This window comes from Amyelois transitella, chromosome 25 (assembly GCF_032362555.1).
Source record: "Amyelois transitella isolate CPQ chromosome 25, ilAmyTran1.1, whole genome shotgun sequence".
In the NCBI taxonomy this organism is placed as follows: domain Eukaryota; kingdom Metazoa; phylum Arthropoda; class Insecta; order Lepidoptera; family Pyralidae; genus Amyelois; species Amyelois transitella.
In genome coordinates, this window is record NC_083528.1 from 5912993 (window position 1) to 5931645 (window position 18653).

General features: G+C 39.0%; 1 protein-coding gene across 6 annotated transcripts in view; it reads right to left on the reverse strand.

The window, feature by feature from the left end:
• The window catches only part of LOC106139647 (serine/threonine-protein kinase Wnk), a 59949-nt gene that overhangs the window by 14228 nt on the left and 27068 nt on the right, over nt 1–18653 (reverse strand). For all 6 annotated transcript variants that reach the window (XM_060951584.1, XM_060951586.1, XM_060951585.1 and 3 more), the window contains 14 exons: nt 18250–18407; nt 17655–17743; nt 16997–17140; nt 16100–16264; nt 10147–10246; nt 9590–9690; nt 9037–9184; nt 6908–8711; nt 6550–6702; nt 5376–5584; nt 4214–4357; nt 2839–3043; nt 896–1038; nt 55–289 (listed from right to left, as the gene is read on the reverse strand). In XM_060951584.1, coding sequence (XP_060807567.1) covers nt 55–289; nt 896–1038; nt 2839–3043; nt 4214–4357; nt 5376–5584; nt 6550–6702; nt 6908–8711; nt 9037–9184; nt 9590–9690; nt 10147–10246; nt 16100–16264; nt 16997–17140; nt 17655–17743; nt 18250–18407 — 3798 coding nt within the window. The remainder of the gene's footprint in view (nt 1–54; nt 290–895; nt 1039–2838; nt 3044–4213; nt 4358–5375; nt 5585–6549; nt 6703–6907; nt 8712–9036; nt 9185–9589; nt 9691–10146; nt 10247–16099; nt 16265–16996; nt 17141–17654; nt 17744–18249; nt 18408–18653) is intronic.

The following is an 18653-nucleotide window of genomic DNA, read 5'->3' on the forward strand; positions in this document are numbered from 1 at the left end:
ATATGGCAAAACAACGTTTGCCGGGACAGCTAGTATTATTATAGATTTGTTTACCTAAAATGGGCGTGTCAGTAGCAATCTGCAGCGGCGTTGTCAAACTAGGCTGTAGCCCGACATTGAGCACGTTCGCGTTCACATTCTGCGCCTGCTGGGGCATTATCGACTGTACGCTGGTGGGTATAGCGGCGGGGTTCGTCTGCTCCTCCTTTATGTGCTCCGAGTACTGCTGTGGAACCGAGTCCTGCTTCTCCGGTAGACCGTTGACTTCGTGCGGTCTCTCTTCGGGGACCTTACGATGAATAAGAAAACATAATAGAATTTAATATGCGGCCTTGCGGCAGAAATTATTATGGATTTTCCTGCCGTGCCGTGTACGGGCACCAATAAAAAAAAAGAATAGGACCACTCATTCCCATGGATGTCGTAAAAGTCGGCTAAGGGATAGGCTTCCAAATTTGGGATTCTTTTTTAGGCGATGGGCTAGCAACCTGTCACTATTTGAATCTCAATTCTATCATTGAGCCAAATAGCTGAGCGTGGCCATTCAGTCTTTTCAAGACTGTTGGCTCTGTCTACCCCGCAAAGGATATAGACGTGATTATATGTATGTATGTATTTTTCTTTTCATTTTTATTTTTTATTGGCTGGTTGAAATCTCGATTGGGATAAGTCCACCTTTGTACCTATTCTTCGTAATCCACTGACTCTTTTGTAATTTGTTCTCTTTTATGTGATAATAAAGAGTTTACAAACAAACACACAAGCACACAATCCTTAACATTAAACTTAAAGTAGTTATTTCATTGACTTCTCATTCGACGATTGCGCTATTGTGCGCCGTCAAATATTACTAAAGCTACTAGCTTATGAGAGTGATAGACACGGCAACACTGACCTCCTCCCCCCTGTCCACTACGGGGCTGACTAGAAAGCGGGAGATCTTCCTGCTGGGCTTGTGCGGCTTCTTCTCCCCGTTCTGGGACTCCGTGCTGCCGGACCGTTCCGGGGCGACGCCCGACGTGTCGGACTGAGCTGAACCTGCAACAATCATTTTGTATATTTGGGCTGATAATGATTAATGTGATTTGCCCCAATGTTGGATGGAGCTATGGTCATTTCTTTCATGACATTATCATCTGCTTATCAATAAGTGGATACCCGTCAAATTCGAGCATTTCTACGAATTTCAGTCTATCCCTTGACCATACATATAATCATGTCTATATCAAATAGTGACAGGTTGCTCGGCTAAAAGAAGAATCCCAAGTTTATAAGCCCATTCCTTAGTCGCCTTTAACAACATCCATCGGAACGAGATGGAGTGGTCCTATTCTTATTTTTATTGTATTTTTTTTATTGTAGTTTTTTTAGTTTTTTTATTGTATTTTTATATATAAATACCTCTTTTTTTCAAAAAGTTAGTGCCACAACTGATAGAAATTTACGTAATAAACATAAATTAGTCATGCCGTTTCATAGGCTTAGCAAAGTCAGTAAATCATTTATGGGGAACTGTATACGATTTTATAATAGGTTGCCGGAGTCTGTTCTTGATATGCCCAACCGAAAATTCAAAGAGTATGTAAAGAAAGTACTTTGTGGGAAGGCTTATTATAGGACTGATGATTACCTTAATGATAAAAACATCTGGCTCGAGCTTGGCACAGGAACCTCGTAATTAATTGTAGTTTAATTTGAACTTAAATCAAAATTTCAGTACACTCTGTACATAAATCTTTTTAAAATTGGCAATCCATAATATATATATATATATATATTATATATTTTTCTTTTTTCAATATTAAATCTCATAAATATATAAATCTCCCGTGAACAATGTATTCTCCCGTCCACATTCTATTCTAAGTATAATTTAATATTGTGAAGTTGACGTTGTTGATGAAAATGCTGCAGTGCAGTTTGTTACCGCTTCTTCTGCACTGACGCCTTGGAAGCGGCAGTAAACTTAGTTTTTAAGTAATTTATTTGACGTCAACCAAGTTGTTAAACCATACGACAATTATTAAGCGATATAATAATATCCTAATGAATAAAAATTTTGAATTTTGAATTTTGAATTGGTGCCGAGATCCGCACGGTACCTTGATCCAACGCCGGCTTTCAGGCGATGTTATGATTGCTTAATGTCAAACATAGTACGGGTGACTGCACATCAAGTTACCCTTCAATAATAGAGCGAATTTGCAGTGAATTTGGATAGGTTATTATGCTGTTGAATGTACTGTTGATTATTACGTGGTAGAACACTCTTGATTGCAACAACTCACCACACGAGGAATCAGTGCTGATCTTCCTCGCCACCTCGTCCACTATAGACCTGGGCACCTCGGCAATGGGTTCCGATTCGGGTTCCAACGCGAGTTCGCACGCCATGTTATCATTGCTTAATGTCAAACATAGTACAGTCACCCGCACATCAAGTTACCCATCACGGAACTCTATGACGCGCTAATAGAGGCGAGTTTTGCAGTGAATTTTGGTAGGTTATTATGCTGTTGACTGTACTATTGATTATTACGCGGTAGAACACTCTAGATTACACCAACTCACCGCACGAGGAAGCAGTGCTGATCTTCCTCGCCACCTCGTCCACTATAGTCCTAAGTACCTCGGCTCTCTGGGTTCTGGTTCAGGTTCCAACGCCAGTTCGCACGCGATGTTATCATTGCTTAATGTCAAACATAGTACAGTCAACCGCACATCAAGTTACCCTTCACTAATAGAGGCGAATTTGCAGTGAATTTGGGTAGGTTATTATGCTGTTGACTGTACTATTGATTATTAAATGGTAGAACACTCTAGATTACACCAACTCACCACACGAGGAAGCGGTGCTGATCTTCCTCGCCACCACGTCCACTACGGTCCTGGGCGCCTCGGCGATGGGTTCCGGTTCCGGTTCCAACGCCAGCTCGCACGCGATGTTGTCGTGGCTGGCGGTGGGCGTGGTGCACTCGGAGTTGTCCTGGTTCGAATCCGTCAGATTCTCCTCGCGCTCGGTCGTTTCGGAGTCGTAATCAGTCTGGAATTATTTTTTGTATTTAGTTTCTTAACTTAATACATTTGTACATACATACATACATACACACATACATAAAATCACGCCTCTTTCCCGGAGAGGCGGGCAGAGGCTACATCTTTCCACTTGCCACGATCTCTGCATACTTCCTTCGCTTCGTCCACATTCATAACTCTCTTTACCCGGACCTTTACCAGGACGTCCTTTATTTGATCAAGACACGTTCGTCTAGGTCTTCCCACTCAGACCTTTCCCTCCACACTCTCCTTGTATATCTGCTTAGTCAACCTGCTTTCATTGGTACATGTGGAATATGAAGCGAAATTCAAGCAATTGTTTTGTCAATATCCATTGAAGAGAGGATAAGACTACCTTCCTGAAATAACACGTCGAATGTAACGTGATTCTGTTGTATTTAAAAGGTCTGAATATTGGAATATAGTAGGTTACACATATGCGTAAAAGCTTTTGATGTGACAGTTGAAAATTTTCGAAAACCAAGTCTGCAAGGAGCCGATAAAATAGTTGTTTATGTATGTCTCCCTTTTTAGGCGGTCCTCAATTCCTATGAAACAATATACATATTGTTAAAGATATGATGAAGAAATATACCGTATGGTTTCCGACACTAATAGAAAACAAAGGACCACTCCATCTCTTTCCCATGGAGTCGTAAAAGGCGACTAAACAATAGGCGTATATATTTGGGATTCCTCTTTTAGGCGATGGGCTAGCAGATTGATAGTTAATAGGTCACTATTTTAATCTTAAATTATTAAGCCAAGCAGCTGAACGTGGCCATTCAGTATTTTGATGACTGTTGGCTCTGTCTTCCCGCAACGGATATAGTCGTGATTATATATTATGTTATGTTAAAATCCATGGCATTTGATGGCCTCTTTGGCGCAGCGGTAGTACGCTTGTCTGTGACACCGGAGGTCCCGGGTTCGAATTTCGGCCAGGGCAAGATAAGAGAAGACCTTTTTCTGATAGGCCTGGGTCTTGGATGTTTATCTATATAAATATTTATTATAAAATATAGTATCGTTGAGTGAAAATCTCGTAACACAAGTCTGATCGAGGCTAACTCAATCAGTGTAATTTGTCCCGTATATATATTTATGGCATTCAGATCATAATCAGAACTCCGCAATCGTCGAGAGTTCCACGTACCTTGTCAATGTTGAGCCTCAGGGAGTGATGGTGGGGGTTGAGCACGGGCGGCGCGCCGGGGTTGGCCACCAGCTGCGACACGATGTCCCGGATCAGCTCCATGAACGTGGCGCTCTGCCACTCCGGGAGCAGGTTGTTCGATACCTGCAAACGAAACAAACGACACATTTTTAATTTAACTTATATACCGGCACCAATACATAAAAGAATAGGACCACTCCATCTCTTTCCCATGGATGTCGTAAAAGCCGACTAAGGGGTAGGCTTATAAACTTGGGATTCTTCTTTTAGGCGATGGGCTAGCAACCTGTCACTATTTGAATCTCAATCCTATCTTAAAACCAAATAGCTGAACGTGGCCTATCAGTCTTTACAAGACTGTAAGCTCTGTCTACCCCGCAAGGGATATAGACGTGATTGTATGTATGTATGTATGTATGTATCACATGGAATCTAACGGCAATTCGAGATTAAATCTCAAACAATCGTTTTTTTATTTTTTGTTTTAATAATAACTCAAATGTATGCTCTCGTCCACGTTTCTATTCCAAATTTAAGTTTGGATAATAATGAAGTCGACGTTATTGAAGGAAATGCTGCAGTGCCGCTGTTTGTGCTTGTCTGACAAATAGTAGGCAGAGACTACACAAATTCCATTTACCGCAAGTCCTATGGTACCTATTTCGCTGCATCCACAATCATAACAAGGTACAAGGGATCTGAAATGCTAGATTTAATCAAGATATTTGATGACCAAGTCTTCAAAAATTAGCAAATAACATATTACAATAAGGCGATGGTCGAGTCGGTAAGGCGCCTTGTTAAAATGCATGATGCGCAGAAAGGCACAGGTTATAAAATCCCACCTCGGCTATGAACCAATGACTATTTTCAAAGTTATGTACACTAACCGATGCTCTTACGGCGAGGGAATACATCGTGAGGAAACCTGCACATTCAGGCAACTGGATGTGTAACCATGGATCCAATACGGTTTACCTGCCAAGGTTGCGGAGGTCAGACGGGATTCGCTTCGTGTAAAAACCTGACTCACCCAATCCAGGGTCCATGGGCAAAGGCATACCCCGGGTTCCTCTCCAGATAGGTGAGGATGCAACCAGGACTAAAAGCCGGAAGGAAGAAGAATAACAAGTTAACTTACCAAATTGCTGGCGATCTCTTCAGGGTTGACATCGGTGATGTCAAACTTGAAGGTCACAGTTTTGGACTTTGACTCCAGTTGGCACTCCACAGCGGCCTCGTTGACCTCCAAAACGGTCAGTTTTGGTAGTTTGTCTTTCTCTCTAGACCTTTTTTTGGATCCTCGAGATTTCTTGTCGCTCGTTATTGGTGATGGTATCGCGGTGGCGGCTGGAAAAATAAGAAAAATAAAACATACATATTTACTCTACATTATTATTATCACTCACAAAAAGGTTCTCCACTTAACCCAATGGTAGACTGTTAGATAATGCTATTAGCATTAAGTCCGCCTATTGTACTTTACAAATTGTAATTGTTACAATAAATATCAAATCAAATATTTTTATTTTCTCTCAAATATCAAGTAGTAAATGCAATAGGTAAGAATATGAATATGAGAGACTGGTGTCTGAACTAGGCAGATGCCTGTATCTCAGAAAACCAGCCTCCCCCCACTTGTGGTTAACATAAGTCATGATATCTCATGCACAATCTCATATGAAAACAAGAAGTATTTATTTAACTAAACATATTTAGACTATTACTGGAGTAACTATACTATACATATATTGAGACAAATGTGTATATAAATAAACATTAGTATATCTACATATATGTATTCCACACTAAAATACAAAAATACATAGATAAATAATTATCCCGAGAGGGAAATAAGCTGACATCGTGATTTAATTAACTACATTTAGCAAGTCTTCAGTTTGGTCATAGTTTAAGCCCTGTAAATAATTTGAGACAATCTTAGAACAACTATATTTAAGTAGGCAGTACAAGTGAAATTGGCGATTTAATTTATTATATAAATATGGTCCCAGAAAACAGAAAAAGCGGTGTGAGAAAGCTGTATTAAAAGAGAGGAATGGAGTCTCTTAAGTGCTTCCACAATTTCGAACATTTCAATTTTGCCTTCCATCACACACACACACACTTTACTTTACACAATAAATATATATAACCAAGATCCAATATGGGTTGTAAACGTCAGTCAGACGGGAATAGCTTCGTGTAAAAACCTGTCTTACCCAATCCAGGTCAAAGGCGCATCTGGATTTCTCATCACAGAATGGTGAGAATATAACAGAGACAAAGGCCAGGAGGTAGGTATATATTTGTACCTTCATGGTCGGCCTGCTTCTCCTCCACAGAGCTGAGTTCGGGCGGGCGTGCGGTCTCTGTGTGTGTGGCGCCGGACGGAAACTCGCTCATTGGAGTTAAAAACTGCTCTTTTTGACCATTGCTGTGTGAGTACCCGTTGTCTTGAGGTTCAGCTGTAAAAGATATGTTATAAATGAAAACCTTATATACAAAGGTTGGTGTAAATGTTAATTTTGTAGAGGAAGGCGTGTACCAAACGAACTGTGGCACGCGCGACGTCGTTTTTATCGCTCATACATTACGGATCAAAAAAGGAGGAGGTTCTAAATGCAATCGTATTTTTTGTACGTATGTATCTTATTACCTAAAGAAACATACCTGTTAAATTCAACTGCTGTGGCGCGGTCTCTTGTGGCTGTGTTTGTGGGACAGTGGATACGGGCTGTGGGACAGTTTGGTTAGGCTGTGCGACCGACTGTATCGGCTGTGGGACAGACTGTTGAAGTATTGTCGTCGTGGCCTGTGGGAGCGACTGAATATGCTGTGGGACAGATTGTACAGCCTGTGGGACGGTTTGTATAGGTTGAGGGACAGAAGATAAAGTTTGCGGAACCGAAGGCATCGACTGTGGCATCGATTGTGGAATAGTTGATTGTGGGACCGATTGTACCGGTTGTGGGACAGATTGTACGGGTTGTGGGACAGACTGTACCGACTGTGGGATAGACGGAACCGGTTGTGGGACCGATATAGCTTGCGGGACAGACGTCAAATTATTCGGCAACGTTTGCGCCGCACTTAGTTGTACTGATTCTTGTATGCTATGAGGTATATTTTGAGGAACTGAAGACTGCATAGACTGCATGTTCTGCATCATGGACTGCATTGGCTGGCTCTGTGCCGGCTGGTACATCTGGAGCGGGTTCGCAGCGTAATTCTGCACCGGGGTGCCTTCATGACTAGATATCTGCATCTCCTTCTGTACCACGCCGAAGTTCTGAGCCAACATGTTGTGAGGCAATGATTGACCCTGCATATGACGCATATGTTGAAAACTCAAATCTTCCGACTGTTTCTGCATTTGATTTTGTAATTCGGCGTATTGATTCTGGAACTGAATTTGGTCTATGGACATTTGAGGCTGTAATGGAGGTTTTTGCTGATATTGCTCAGGAACTATTGTCTGTTGCTGATCGTGGACATCAGCCGAGCTTATCTGACTTTGCTCGGACCCTTGTCTCGTGTACATTGGCCTCTGAGAACGCAATATCTCCTCAACTTCCCTTTGTTGTTGGCCCATCAACTGCTGTTTCTGTGCCAACAACGCCAAATTCTGCCTCTCAATCAAATTCTGCTGTTGTTGTAAATGCAATTCCTGCTGCGCCAAATACTGTTGTTGTTGCAAATTTCTCAAATGTTGCGGCGACAATGTCTGCCCTGGCATGTGTATCTGTTGTTGCGACAATATCTGTTGTTGTAAAGCTATCTGATGCTGTGCCAACATTTGCTTCTGCATGTTGAGTTGTTGCTGCGCCTGCGACAACTGTTGCTGCGCTTGAGCAACTTGTTGTTGCTTCGCCGCTAACATCGGATCCGTTAAAATCGGTTGCATGTACTGTTGGTTCTGTTGGAAGTTCATGTTTTGCTGTTGAATTTGAGCACCAATTAGATTCTGCATTTGCTGGATATCTTGTTCTTGTTGAGTCTGTTGTTGCTCCAACTCAGTCTGCTGCAAGATTTGTTGTTGATTCTGTAATTGTTGCGCTTGCGTTTCAGACTCAGATTCTTTCCTAGACTGCAATGTATCGGGCCTTTGTATTATCTGCGCTAAAATATTTTGTAAATTCTGCAACGAAGGGTCTAATATTTGTCCTGTGGCGAGATTCTGTGGTGCGTTAATCATGTTTTCCTGCGTTAATTGTTCTTCGAACTGTTTCTGTTGTATCGCGGCGGCTTGCTGGGCTATAATGTTCTGTTGTTGCTGTATTATTTGTTGTTGTAAAGCTTGATTCTGGTTGCTGAGTTCGGCGGAGAGTTGTTGTTGCTGTAAGAGTGTTGGCTGGAGTTGCGTTTGAGACTGGTTGGCTTCTAGAAGGTTCTGCTGGGCTTGCTGCTCGATGAGCTGGCCCTGGACTGTCTGTTCTAGCATCTGCTGGTTGAGGAGATTCTGTTCCATCATCACCTGGAATAAAGTAAGTATTGGTGAGACATGTTTCTGCCAACACAACATTGTTTTATTTGGATTTGTGCTATCAAAGTATGCTATGTTTTAAATCCTCCTTCTCTTAAAAAAAGCCTCGGTATTGCAACACTTGAACCCATTACTAAATGGTAGTCGCAAGGCAGTACTAAAGTTCACGTTAATACCTGGTTCAATGAGCTTGCAACCTGCCACTTTTTCTCCATAAGTTCCATCCTTAAACTATCTAGCTTACCCTTCGAGTCTTATCGATATTATCGACTCTGTCTACCTTAAAGAGACATGATATGAATGTATGTAATAAGACCTGTCTGGACAGCAGCCGGTCGGCGGGAGATATCCTGGCCTGCATCAGGTTGTTGACGAGGCTCATGGCGCACTCCTCGTTGTTGAGTTGGAGCTGCTGCTGCAAAAGTTGTTGTTGGGCCTGGAGCAGCTGGGATTGTTGTTCTAACCTGGAAAACGGGAGACATTTTAGCTTAATATCAATTTCATCATTTAGCCATACAGTTGAATGTGGCCTTTCAGTCTTCTCAAGACTTTTGGCTCTGTCCAACTAGCAAGGGACTTAAAGGTGTCTATGTATGTATATTTTTTAGTTTCACTGTTCAGTTGATTTACTTTAATTCAGTTTTATCATTTCAATACTACAATCCGCCACCCGCGTAAATCACCATAATTTCAGTTCCCGCGGGAATTTCGGGAAATTCATATATAAAGTAAATAATCAATAAAGTAATCCTCTCTTAGTGCACCCTTAGACCACATAAAAAACTTACACGACAATTTTCAATTTTTTACATAAAATCTTATCTCATGCATTTGTTAATAAGTAATTTTAATAAACAAATCTAACTTACTGCACTGTGCCGAGCGCCGGTTGGCTGCCAACACCGTTCAGAAGACCAGTTTTGACCTGATCCACGGGGACCGCTTGCTGCTGGTTTTGGATCATCTTCACCTGGATAAAATCATTAAATTATAGAATGTTTGTATGAGATGAAGAGAATCACTCTTGGAATGTGGAAATAGTCAAACGTGAATGTATTGTACTAAGACAATAAAGGGGCGGAATAATGAAATTACAAATTCAAGATCACAGTTGCACAGTGTAAAACAGTAATTTTTAACAGTTAATTTTTAAAGAGTTTATCTATCTATCTATCTATCTGATGTGCCAGCAAACTTAGACCCCTCCGGTGCGCCCTTCTTCTCATTTTGAGGACATCATTAGATCGCAGGGCAGTCCGCCACGTTGCGCCGGCGCATCTGTGGCAAGAATCTTGTTATTGTGGGCAACCGGTTAATACCCATATTTGGATCACAGTTGCACATACAATGTGCACTGTTTGCCCACCATGTTTTCCCTCACCGTAACAGCATCGGTTAGCACTCAAACTAATAAACAAAAGCCAACCTGTCTCAACTGCTGCTCAAGCAACAGCTGCTTCTGCAGATTCTGCTCGTTGATCAACTCCTGATTGAACAGCATCTGCGCTTTCTTCTCACTGCGCTCCCTATAACCAAAGATAAATACCTGTAAATAATGATATCACTACTGAAATACATACATATTTAACATAATAAATGAAGCTAAATGACGTTTCAGCAAAAGGTCAGGTCAAGAGTACCCGAAACCGCCGAGTTTGCATGAAGAGAGTTATGAATGTGGATGAAGAGAAAGAAGTGTGCGGAGATCGTGGCAAATGGAAAGATGTGGTCTCTGCCTACCCTACCGGGAAAGAGGCGTGATTTATGTATGTATGTATAAATGAAGCTTCAGCTGGAAATCTAATAAAAGGCCGTATTTAATTGAAGTAATTAAGAAGTGAAATGCAAAGATAATTTACACCTACAACTTTTCACGTAAATTGCTTTAATACCACATAGGAACGTGAAAATGGATATTTTTTAATAAAAAAGGAGAAAACTTATTCTCAGCAGTAGGACACAAGAACAAATTTCTAAAAAGTTTGAATATATACACACATAAGGGGATTTCTCAGAGGGGTAGGCGGAGACTACATCTTTCCACTTGCCACGAGCCCTGCACACTTTCGCTTCATCCACAATCATAACTTTTTTCATCATCATGCACGCTTGTCGGGCAGAATTGGAATAAAATAAATTAAATAAAGATGATCCAAACTGGGTCAATCGCTGCACGTTATAACATGACCATCGTAATCGTTATAGTGGTCAGAATCTGACCTCTAGAGGATACATAATCGGGTCAAACGCCAGGAGGACGATAAGTAATCATCATTATTACTAACTATTTTCTTTGTCTGAATGCATGCGCTAATCTCCGTAAGTTGTAGACGGATTTTGTTCCTGTTTAAAAATGTTGGAAAAAGTGTTTTCTGAGGAAGGTTTTTATATCTTTAAATGATACACGTGCGAAACCGAAGCGGGTCGCTAGTATTAAGTAGGTATATTTTTTAATTAACCCACAAACAGAGGTGAAGTCGCGATATGTGTATAGTACGTGCAAGTAAAAACATGTCGGATTGAGATTCAAAGATAACATTGCTGGCCCATCGCCTATAAGATAATAATCTAAAGTTCAAGTATAACCCCTACCACCTTTATAATTTCTAACAAAGAATAAAGAATGTTAATGCACTATAAAAGGTTATTTATCAAACTGAAAGCTTTTCTTAGTTAATACGCATTGAACATTTGCATAATCGCCATACCTAGTTAATCATTAGAAGCAATCTTTAAAAAACTTACATGCAGTATGGCAAATCCGTTTATGTAGTAAGTAAAATTTTATTCATTCCTCTTTAAAATTGTTTCTTATATCTGATTTCAAACGTAAGTATTTATAAACACCACATACACGTGTACATTTCGTTGAATAATTAAGTAAAAAGTGACATCAGCTGATCAATCATGATGTATTAAATAAAATTATTTTGTATGCCTAGATCAGGCAAATGTGTTGTACTATTTATGTCATAAAAACCTTTTTTCTGCAAAAGTAAATAATCGAATTGAAATATTTACACAAAATGAGGGTGGTATTTAAAAGCCATTCTTTTATTTAAAGGTTTTTTTTTTTAAAGTTTGCCACTTTAAGTTAAGTACATTAAAGTTTATTAAAATTTGTAATATATACCGGCTTATTTTCTTAAAAATAGACTACCTATATAGCCTTAATTTTGTACACTTCACTGTGTGGTTTTAAAAATAACAATGTGAATTAACTACCGAAACTATGTTATTAGCTATACTTAAAATTATGTACATAACTGATTGACGTTACAATAACTCAGATGTTTAATTAATACAGAACCTTGATTACGAGAAACTTAACAATTCCGGTTGCGGCACGCGAGTTATACCGTAGATACCGTTGTCATGGCAACGGAAAGCGAGATCACGTGTGTATGTATGTATAAGAGTTGTCATTAGGTATTGTTATGCCACCATAACAATACCAAATGACAACTTTATATCGTTAGATTATATAAATAAGAAATTATGAAAAACATACCAATTTTTTTTCTATACACTGAACTTATAACACGACACGCAGAAAAATTTCTTACAAATATACAGTACGATAAACGACAATCACTTGTGCCTTATAAAAATAATACTTACAAGCAATGCGGAAAGAAAACAATAAATCGACAAAAAATACAGGCAACTTTAAAATCGCTTTCAAGAATTAAGAAGTAAACAATCTAATGAGACCCTCATTCGAACAATGTCAACTTACTATTCGCTTATAAAAACTTGTTTACAACACGATACACTACAATCACGGAAAGTATGTAACAACAAACACCACTGGCAATGTAAAAAAATATGTTTTAACAATTAAAAAGTAAACAATCGAATGCAAACACTGGCAACAAACTATTCTATGTTTAAAAAATTAAAAATGTAAACAACGCATCGTTCGTAACAGGCGACGCGTAACTGATGATAGTGCGGATATAATATCGTAAGTAGTAATACGTTGCACCTCGCCGCGCCATTGCAAATAATTGTGGCCGTTCGAGCGTCGAAATGGCACTCCAATTATGTCGTTACAATGCGAGAGGGCGGCAATATCACTACGATTATATTATTTGGTGAATAATTTTATTTACATCTCTTTCTCTCTCTCTCTATCATTCCCTTTGGAGGCTTTTGAGCTAGAGACGTAAAATTCTGTAAAAATATAAGAAAATTTTGCCTTCAAAGAAAATATGTGTCTAGTATTGTTTATTCAGAAAAATATTATTAGAACATTGTGACACGAGAATTTTATATGTATATAAGATTATCGGCCAACTGTAACTTAAACAGTGAAACTATGTCTCATCGTCTTAAAATAGCATTAAACATAAAGAAAACATATTTTTAGTCTTCTTTAAGGTCAAAGTCAAGACCTTTACGTACAGAATATCTACATTCGTGATTGAATCGATAACACCGCGTGGGCTAGACAGACTAAAATAGATTGTTGCAAACTCAATTCACAAAAATACAATCAACGAATTGTATTCTGCAAACTTTCTCTAGCAATTACTACAAAAAAAAAACGTCTTTCCAGAAAAATATATTGTTTTAAATAGAAGTTAAATTACAAAAAGATATTATATTTATAGGTGCGAAAAGATTTTTTAAATTCCATTCCCCATGTGCAAGTCTTGAAAATTCAGAAGCTCTATCAAATCCCACAAATCATGGGAACCCATGATTGATTTAATTTCTCTCGTAATCAATAAATATGTAAAAGATAATAAATAAATATATCGTGGCTTGTATAAAATGGGAAGGCGTGTGTACAAGATCGCGTGCCGACACGACATTGCTCCCTTTATTTAAAAAAAAAAAAAAAAAAAAAGATACAGTATGGAAGCTTTATAAGTAAGGCGTACCTTATACGTATAGGTAGGTGCTTAACATTGTAAATAAAATATCTGTCTAATAATGGCTAAATATTGGGTTCATGTCTCATCCATCATCCCATTCCAAAACTGCCTGCTTACATATTTTTTAATATATTATATACATGTACAACAATAGAACCTACTCATTGTAGGGTTTATTTACAAAATACATAATAATAAAAACATACACATAATTTTTTTTTATTATTTATTATAAATTATTTATTTATTTACGGCGAGTTCGTATGGAGTGATTTATAAATATAGATGAAGCGAAAGTGTATGCAGAGATCGTGGCTAGTGTAAAGATATGTAGTCTCTGCCTACCCCATGTAATAAATTATTTCCATATCTGCCGCCAGCGGCTCAATACATTTCAAGCGCAGGAACTTTTTAAAGTCATTGCATCTTATTGCATAATACATCCAGCGTATTAGAATCGCGTCATTATAATTAGAAACGTTACTTTGTCAGGGTCGCCGTATTAAGGCGCCATGCACTAGATGCATACATTGTGATCTATGTATCCGTAAATTTATTGGATTAAAATTACCGTTCTATCAATATAGGTATTTTTTTTTTAAAAGAATCCATTTCGCGTTGTCATTTTCTCATCTCTGAACCAAAATGTTCAAAATATGAAAAAAAAAACTTTTTCTGATTGGCCTGTGTCTTGGAAGTTTATTTAAGTATTTATTATAAAATATTAATTTTTTTTAGTTATTAGCCCATAACACTTGCTTGAAGAATAGTTCGATTTGTGTAATTTATCTCGTTACTATTAATTTAAATACAGCGTTAGTGATAAACTATTAAGTTTGGCATACAGTTGTTACAATGAACATATACCTAAAGAAAAGGAAAGATTTTAGGATCTTTCCACTGATGCGAAGTACACCTAAGCACTTCAAACTACTATTATTATCAAAAAGAGGAGCCATTTTTGTGAGAATGTGTAGAATTTTTTTGTCTACAGCTAAAAATCTCAGTCTCTTTTACAATACACACTCTTAAATTTGAGCACACTTGCCCGTGTCATTTGGCTTAACCTCTGAGCTGCCGAATACGCGATTTACACCCGCATCTTACTTTGCATCAGGAAATCGATGTTTCGAGCGAAATAGAAGTATTTCCAAACTTAAAGTAATTGCATTTAATACTCAAAATAAAAAAAAAACGTGGCCGGCAGTGCAAGCGCTGATCAGAGTTTAACGGTTCAGGCCAGTCCACTGATCTCTGCTTGGGCACCTGAGGAGTTAAGTAACCTAGATACGTAGTATTCTAAAACTCACCCATCAAAGCTGATGAGGAGCAACTGAAGCTTTTAAAATAACATGAAGAACTTAGGACGGATCCCATTTTTTTGTATTAAAATATACAAACGCTAAACCAATAACAGCGTTTTTAAGTAATTTATTTGACGTCAACCAATGTTGTTAAACCAAACGACAATTATTAAGCGATATATAGTATCCTATAATAATGAATAAAAATTTTGAATTTTGAGCGAAGAATCTAAATCGCGCAAACAAAGATTTCACGGATTGGAGCATATATACAACATCGTGTGTCGCGCGGTTCCCCTGGCGTCACACCAGCCTGGCGGAAGATCTTCCCTTTGGTGGCGGTCGAGCCTGAATCATCGCTCCCACTACAGAAGCATCTTCAACTTTAGAATCCTTACCGTTACCACTCTCGGACCTCTTGCTACACATTTCTATATAATTATATTGAAAAACTTGTTAAATATAATAATTCATTTATTCAGATAACCAAGATCCAAGAATGTTAGTAACAAAACTCACCTGTTAAGGCTAATGAGCCGAGACTTCAGCAGATTGGTGATTATCCATAAAGCCCACTTATGATGAAAATTTGAAATTAAGGTAGATCGAGTCTTAGGTCAACTATGCATAATTTTGTATTGGTGTCGTGTGGTTCCCGTAACCAATACAAAAAAGAATAGAACCACTCCATTTCTTACTCATGTATGTCGTAAAAGGAGATTAAGAGATAGGCTAATAAACTAGGGATCCTTCTTTTAGGCGATGGGCTAGCAACCTGTCACTATTTGAAACTAAATTCTATCATAAAGCCAAATAGCTGAACATGGCCTACCAGTCTTTTCAAGACAGTTGACTCGTGTCTACCCTGCAGGGAATATAGACGTGATACGTACATACATACATACATATGGTCACGTCTATATCCCTTGCGGGGTAGACACAGCCAAGAGTCAGTTCAGCTATTTGGCTTAATGATAGAATTGAGATTCATTTTGGGCGATAGGCTAGCAACCTGTCACTACAGGTTGCTAGCCCATCGCCCAAAAAAGAATTCAAAGTTTGTAAGCCTATCCCTCAGTCGCCTTTTACGACATCCATGGGAAAGAGATGGAGTGGTCCTATTCTTTTTTGTATTAGTGCCGGGAGCCACACGGCATGATGTATGTATGTATGTACAAATATAAAAACTGACCGGTTGAGGCTGATGAGCTGCGACTTCAGCAGCTTGGTGACGATCCTCGCGTCCTCCTCCATGATGAGCCCCACCTTGGCCATGTCGTTGGCCACCTCCTCGCAGTCGTCGGTCTCTATGTCGAACTCGAACTGTATAGCCTCGTTCTCCTTGTGGGTGTAAGACCTGGAACAATATTTACATACATACATACATATGGTCACGTCTGTATCCCTTGCGGGGTAGACAGAGCCAACAGTCTTGGAAAGACCGAATGGCCACGTTCAGCTATTTGGCTTAATGATAGAATTGAGATTCAAATAGTGACAGGTTGCTAGCCCATCGCCTAAAAAAAGAATCCCAAGTTTGTAAGCCTATCCCTTAGTCGCCTTTAACGATATCCATGGGAAAGAGATGGAGTGGCCCTATTCTTTTTTGTATTGGTGCCGGGAACCACACGGCAACAATATTTTCTTGTCAGTACTGAAGAGGAGTGGGGGACGAAGTAAAGTGTGGTTCTGCGAGCAATTAAGAACATGGACCATTGCATCTTTTTACCATGGATGTCGTAACACAAGTCTCGAAGTTACTTCGAGGCTAACTCAATCTGTGTAATCTGTCCTGTATATTATATTTATTTATTTATTGGCTTTTATGTTTTAATTTTGTACAATAAAGGGTATTATTCTATTGATATAGTACCATACTAGCGACCCGCCCCGGCTTCGCACGGGTGCAAAATTATAAATGTTATTATACATAAAAACCTTCATCTTGAATCACTCTACCTGTTACAAAAAACCGCATCAAAATCCGTTGCGTAATTTTAAAGATTTAAGCATACAGACAAACAGACTAAAATAGCGACTTTGTTTTATACTATGTAGTGATATAATATCAATATAGGTATATATTTACCGTTTCTTGGGGTCAATGATCTTCAGCCGGAACTTGATCTTGGTGATGTCCGAAGAGGTGACGAGATCTCGACCCACAATCTCCAGTCGAAGGCCAATGTCTTCTCCGAAGAATTCGTGGTTTAGGAGGTCTTTCACTTGCGGCCTGGGGACAAAACGAATTGGGGTCGTGGGTGGGTAAATGCAAAACTGATAAAATTATTTTAGAAATAATAAGATAAAATAATTTAAATAATAGGTATTACAAGATAAAATAATTTAAAAATAAGTTTCGTCTTGTTGGTAACAATGTAATAGGCGTGTGTTATTTTTTTATATTTGTATGCTGGTAACACTGAGGATACTGTTCTTTAAAATAATTGTGTGCGCTCCCAGTTGTAAAGTTTCTATATCTTTATATAAAAGTCTTCGTTCAAGTATTAATTGTTTTTACTTAATTTAAAATGTCTGATGACAGTAAATATAGTATTTCCATTACCATATAGATTGACCAAAAAAAGCACTAGAAGAGTTATAGTGCATTAAAAAAAACAGGCGAAAAAAAAAAATCCTCGCGCAAAATAATTGATCACGATTGGTTCTAGTATGGGAAAGTAATATCTTTTTTTTTTTAATATTATGGTAACCCTTGAAAACCCTGGTATGTATGTGTTGCTCACCTGTCCGCTTTGTTCGGCCTGATACAAGACTCGATGATGTCACGCACCTCCGGAATGGTCACCTTCTCCAAACTCTGCGGTTTTACACCCTGCAATAAACACATTGATTGATATAACATTCTTTACAAAGTCCATATATACATATAATCAAGTCTTTACCCCCTGCGGGGTAGACTGGAGACACCAGTTTTGAAAAGACTGATAGGCCACGCACAGCTGTTTGGCTTGATGATAGAATTGAGATTCAAATAGGGACAGGTTGCTAGCCCATCGCCTAAAAGAAGAATCCCAAGTTCATAAGCCTATCCCTTAGTCATGAGAATCGGTCAAGCCGTTTCGGAGGAGTACAGGAACGAACACTGTGACACGAGAATTTTGTATATAAGTCAAAATTTAATCCAATATTTGTATTCATTATCATAGGATACTTCACATCGCTTAATAATCGTCATATCATTTGGTTTCACAACATTGATTGAAGTCAAATAAACTACTTAAAACCAAGTACCGCTTGCAAAGCCTCAGTGACGAACGAGCGGCAACAAACTGCACTGCAGCATCTAGATTAGTATAGATAGAAGATGTATGCACAGACCGAGACCACCTTCTTGTAGATCTGCGCGGGCCCGCTGCACTCGCTGTAGGGGTACTCGCCGGTGGCCATCTCCAGCATGCACATGCCGAACGCGTACACGTCCACCGACTCGTCGTAGTGCTCCTCGTACATCTCCGGCGCCATGAACTCCGGCGTGCCTGAGTGGAGGGGTACAATCTGTTATACTACATACAATTTTTATAAATACACTAGCTGTGCCCGCGATAGTTTGAAAGGCATTTGGTTCTATCTGTGCTTTTGACTAAACACCTTCGGTCAAGTATAAAAAAATTATATAGTACTAGCTGTGCCCGCGACTTTGTCCGCGTGGAATAGTTATTTCGGGCATCATTGAAGCCCTCAAGGATCCTTTTTGATCAAGAATTTCCCCCATTTTTTTTTTC